This window comes from Myotis davidii, unplaced genomic scaffold (genome assembly GCF_000327345.1).
Source record: "Myotis davidii unplaced genomic scaffold, ASM32734v1 scaffold93, whole genome shotgun sequence".
In the NCBI taxonomy this organism is placed as follows: domain Eukaryota; kingdom Metazoa; phylum Chordata; class Mammalia; order Chiroptera; family Vespertilionidae; genus Myotis; species Myotis davidii.
The window spans coordinates 3,621,188-3,626,798 of NW_006292095.1; the positions used below are offsets into that span (position 1 = coordinate 3,621,188).

Genomic DNA, 5,611 nt, shown 5'->3' on the forward strand with positions numbered 1-5,611 from the left:
ACATAAAGAATATCATAAACTAATGAACAAAAATAGATACAGAGACAAAGAAGCATTGAACAGACTGTCAAACTTCAGCAGAAAGACAGGTGAGGGTTGGGGTGGGCATGGGGGAGGGGGTAAGAGATCAACCAAAGGACTTGTATGCATGCATATAAGCATAACCAATGGACACAAGACATTGGGGGGTAGGGGAGGCCAGGTGTAGGTCAAGGGGAGGGGAAAAAAGGAGATATATGTAATACTCTTTGTAATACTTTAAGCAATAAAACAAAATTTTAAAAAAAGGGAACCCACTGTACGGGAGAACATATTTGCCAATGATACATCTGATAAGGGGTTAATTTCCAAAATATATAAACTACTCATAACAACAACAAAAGTAAGACAAACAATCCAATTGAAAAATGGGCAGAAGAACTGAATAGACACTTCTACAAAGAGTGCATACAGATGGCTAAGAAACATATGAAAAAATACTCAACATCACTAATTATCAGAGAGATGCAAATTAAAACTAGAATGAGGTATCACCTCACACCTGCCAGACTGGCTATCGTCACCAAATCAACAAACAACATGCGCTAGCAAAATGTGAATAAAAGGAACCTTAGTACACTCCTGGTGGGAATGCAGATTATAGAACTACTATGGAAAACAGTGTGGAGTTTCCTCAAAAAATTAAAAATGAAACTATTATTTAATCCAGTGATCCCACTCCTGGGAATATATGCTAAGAAGCCAGAAACACCAATCAGAAAGAAAATATGTACCCCTCAATTCATAGCAACACAGTTTACAATAGCTAAAATTTGGGAACAGCCCAAGGTCCCATCAATAGATGAGTGGATTTAAAAACTGTGGTACATTTGCACTGGAATATTATGCAGCTATAAAAGAGAAGGATCTCTTACCCTTTGAGACAGCATGAAGAGACCTGGAGAGTATTATGCTGAGTGAAATAAGGCAGTCAGAGAAAGACAAGCATCACATGACCTCACCTATATGTGGAAGCTAGTGAACAAAATGAAGTAACAAACAAAAAAGATCCAGAGACATTGAAACGTGCAACAGACTGATCTATTTCAGAGGGAGCGGGGGAGTGGGAAGAGATTAACCAATGAATTTACATGCATATTTGCATAGCCCATGAATAGACAATGGTGCAGGAAAGGCCTGGGGATAGGGCAGGAGCAGACAGAAGGGGGTTGGTGTAGAGGTATTGGGGGTTGGGGGGAGGGAAGAGGGCATTGGTAATACTTTCAACAATAAAGATAATGTTTTTTTAAAAAAATAAAATAAATAGAAAATAAACATAATAGAAAAATTTTAAAAATCTGAAACTTTGTTCTTTATAAATAAATAAAAATGAAAACTCCAAAAATTACTGATCATAAATAAATAGGGAAAAAAACCCTCAAAATTAGCAACATTGAAAATTTTAAAAATGGGCTATCTCTACTGATTCCACCGAAATCAATAGGATAGTGAAGGAAGGAAGGATATTATGAATAACTGGCCAATGCATCTAATTAATTAGAGAAATGTACACATTTCATCACAAAGAAAAAGAGAATATCTGAATATTTTTAAAAATTATATTCATAAGAAAAAAATCCAATTCTCTCAAAGAGAAAATTCTAAGTCTAAATTGCTCCATTTCTAAATTATAAGAAACATAAATAATTATTTAAATCATAGTAACTCTTTCAAAGAATAGAGAAAGGGACAATATTTCCCAATTTCTTTTCCAAAACCATCATCTATTTGATAAAAAATTTGACAATATATGAGAATAAAAATTACAGACAGATATTTCTTATGTATATCGATGCAAAAATCCTAAACAAAATGCTGCTAAATCAATCCAGTAAAAGTTAAAAAGGATAACACATCATAACCAAATAAGGTATATTCCAGGAATACAGGTATGTTTCAACACTGGGAAAACACTAATTTTAATTTATAATATTAACAGAAAATAGAGAAAACTATATGGTCATTTCAATTTATAAAATTCAATATCCATGGTAGGATACATATAGAAATTACAGCAAATTGATAAAAAGGTAAATTTCTGAATATAAATCTGTATCTATAAAAACCCATTGAAAATAGGCCCTAGCATAGAAGACATTTGCAATTTTTATGTTCAACAAAGGACTCATATCTAGAACACATTTATTTTACATATAATTAGAAAGAGACAAGGCCACTCAATTTAAAAATGGACCAACGTCTCAAATAGGCATGTTCAAAAGAAGAGTTATAAATGGTCAATAAACATATAAAACTGTGTTATTGTTAACTTAATAATTAACAATTAACTTAATTAACAATTATGAAATGCAAATTAAAACCAAAATGCAGGACATCTATAGGTCCACCAACATGAATAAAATGAAAAATAACAACAAACAAAAAACTACAGGCATTGATGTAAAGTGTAATTCTCAGCATGTAAAACACTTTGGAAGTATCCTCTAAGATCACACTCTGTGATCAGGCAACTTCACTTTAGTAATGTACTCAGTGAAAATTCATATGTTCACCCTATGACTTGTATAAGAAAGAAAATAACCAACTATGGTTTTTAATAGCCACAACTATAAGTGAACCATATTTTAACAATAAAATGGAAAAACAGGCAGTGTTATATTCATTCAATGTGTAATAGCGCCAACAAAACAAACAAACAAACAAAAAAAAACTTTTGGTATTTACAACATGTTTGGAAATTATAGTCATTATAATACAAGAACTCAAACATAAAAGAGCACATGGTGATTTCTTCCATTTCTTATGGAATTCCAAAACAGACAAAACAAATCTATTCTGTTAGAAGTAATGATTGTCAGAGGGCAATTTGGGGGCATTGGTGGCTCTACATTTTATTATTTAATCTAAGTAGGTGCTAATTACACCTATTTATTCACTTGAATATCAGTGGAGCAGTGCGCCTGTGATTTGTGGAAAATAATACATGTATGTATAACTTCAGTTCACTTAAGAAGTGTATATGACTCTTCCTGTTCATTAGCTGTTTCTACCATCTGTAAGTATTCTGCTGGGTTTTCTGTTTGTTTGTTTTTTGCCCCCCAAAGAGGCGTCAAAATGAGTCAAAGCCTCCTACTGCATAGATTCAGGGGCCAAGACCGCCCACAGCTCAGCTCACAGCGTGTTCGCTCCCCACCCATCTTTACTTCGCAGGGTTCTCCTCGCGCTCCCAACCGCCTTTTGCCAAGGCAACTGCCATTATTGGGGTTGGGATACCGGACATCGAGCCATGCTGAGGTTTCTGTTTCTGCTCTTTGGGCTCATCGGGCTCCACACAGACAGTAGTGGTACGTGCGTGACCCCCTCAGCCCGCCCCTCTTTGACTTGCCAGGCATGTCAGCTTTCCTCTGAGAGGCTGGCTATCTCTGGGAAAATGCTTTGTTGTGGGAGCTGCAGCTCTGTGAGCACCGGTCCACTCCTGCATTGCCACCTTCCCCAGACAACAGCCCCATTGTTCGCCAGGGGGCTTTCCCACTCATCTTGGGACCATGCGGGGCGGGGGAGGGGAGGGGGGCCGGGAGATGCCATGCATGGCTTGAGTGGATGCCTCACGATTAGTGTTTTATAAACTGCTCTGCATTTTTTACCCCTGGACATTGTCATTGGAAGGTCAAAAGGACCCAAGCTCTTATGTACTGAGATGCTTGCTCCTATTGCCTCAGAATTACTGTGAACCGCCCACAACTCCCAACACAATAAACCGCTTCCTCTGTACAAAGTCTTGTAATTCCAGAAAGACTGTAGATTGAGGGTATTGAACAAGATAGCAAAAAGAAGTGGCGGTGTACAGACTATGATGACTTTAGAGGAGGAGATATGGGGCGTTGCGTGTTGCTTTAACAAAACATTTTGCATCTTACAGATTCTGAGCTACTACTACCTGTTCAAATTATAATTCCGGAGAAAAAACGGTCAACATCAAGAGATGGAGTTGAAACAAATGTAAGCAAGCACTATTCTTTCTTCAGAATCTAAAAACAATGCGATTATTTCATTCCTAAGAAGTAAATCTGGCATATTTTATCCATGCACACTTGCTGAATTTTATATGTATACCCAATTTTTCTTGACAAAAAAAAAAAAAAAACCTTTTGAAAATGAGCCAAGGTTAATAATGTTTCATAGACATATTGTGCAGTAATGCTTATTATCAAAGCCCGAAGGCCCATCTTCTAAATTTGTTTCCTCCTTGAGTGTTTGAACAATCACTGACCTGATCCATCCAGAGGTCCTTTCCTCACTCTCTCACTAGGTTAAATTTGGAGGAAATTGTTGTTGTTAAGTAAGCCTAAGGATTCCTTGCATGGGATGATGATCTTTTGATTTAATGAAGGGTTATGTGATGATTTTTTAAAAATTTTATTACAAATATGTTCATCATTAGGCTGTTATTTTATGCCATCTTAGTAGTTCTTGGTCCAATGTCATTTTTCTTTGAAATAATTAGATCTGTATCTCTTTTAATAATTTCTGGAATCATTTCTAAAGAAGTGAGAAGTGTTTTTGTATATATACCCAATCTTAATTTTCTTTCTAGTTGAGTCATAAATATTCTGGTAAGTTGAATGCAAATATTTCTTAGCAACTACCCACTTGTCACCCTAATGGAGATAATACAAGCTTAAAATATTCAATATAACATTTTAGAAAACATATTTATGAAAATTTTAAATTTAATTTATCTTTCATAGAAAAGGAGGTGAAGACATTTAGCAGTATTTTAACAGTTTTATTTTTATACAAAAATATATATGTAATTGTTTGGTTATATTAGAAAATATACACAGATGTATTAAGAGGGCGATATCTTAAATCAATCATTACTAGATTAAATATAAATAAAATTAGATTGGCAGAAAAAAAATCACTTTTCTGCAACTGTCAAATTCATGAGGAACAAAATTTAACTATTTTGTTAATGTCTCTATCCCATGTTTAGAACAGTGCTGAATACATAGTAAGGGATTTGTAGTATTTTTTGAACCAATAAGGCTTATTGACCCAACAAATGCTACAAATAATATGAAACAGAGTATGTTTATAAGTATTATCTATATTAATAAAAGGGTAATATGCTAATTAGACTGGATAGACTGGACGTCTTCTGGGTGTCATTCCAAATGTCCTTCATGACAAAGCTGGGGCCCAGGTGCCTGTGGCTGGCCAGAGGGAGGGAAGCATGGGTCCCGGGTACAGGGGCCTAGGCAGAGGCGGTTAGGGATGATCAGGGAGGAAGGCAACCATTAGTGGTGATCAGGCAAGCAGGTAGAGGTGGTTAGGGCCAATCAGGCAGGCAGGCAAGCAGTTAGGGGCATCAGGCAGGCAGGGGAACAGTTAGGGGTGATTAGGCAGGCAGGCAGAGTGGATAGGGGAGACCAGGCAGGCAGGAAGGAGAGTGGTTATGAGCCAGCGGTCCTGCATTGTGAGGGTGTGCAGGCTGAGGGACCCTACCCCCTTCCCCCCCAATTCTTGGTCAGGTCACATGCCCAGGTTTCAGGCTGGATCCCCAATGTGGAGCACACAGGAGGGCAGCCAATCAATGATTCTCTTTCAT

General features: G+C 36.7%; 1 protein-coding gene across 1 annotated transcript in view; it reads left to right on the forward strand.

Moving 5' to 3' along the window:
- Positions 1-3,286: 3,286 nt before the first annotated feature.
- Positions 3,287-5,611, forward strand: part of ADAM2 (ADAM metallopeptidase domain 2) — a 78,848-nt gene continuing 76,523 nt past the window's right edge. Inside the window, exons 1-2 of the mRNA XM_006765640.1 lie at positions 3,287-3,344; positions 3,920-3,999. Coding sequence (XP_006765703.1) covers positions 3,287-3,344; positions 3,920-3,999 — 138 coding nt within the window. The remainder of the gene's footprint in view (positions 3,345-3,919; positions 4,000-5,611) is intronic.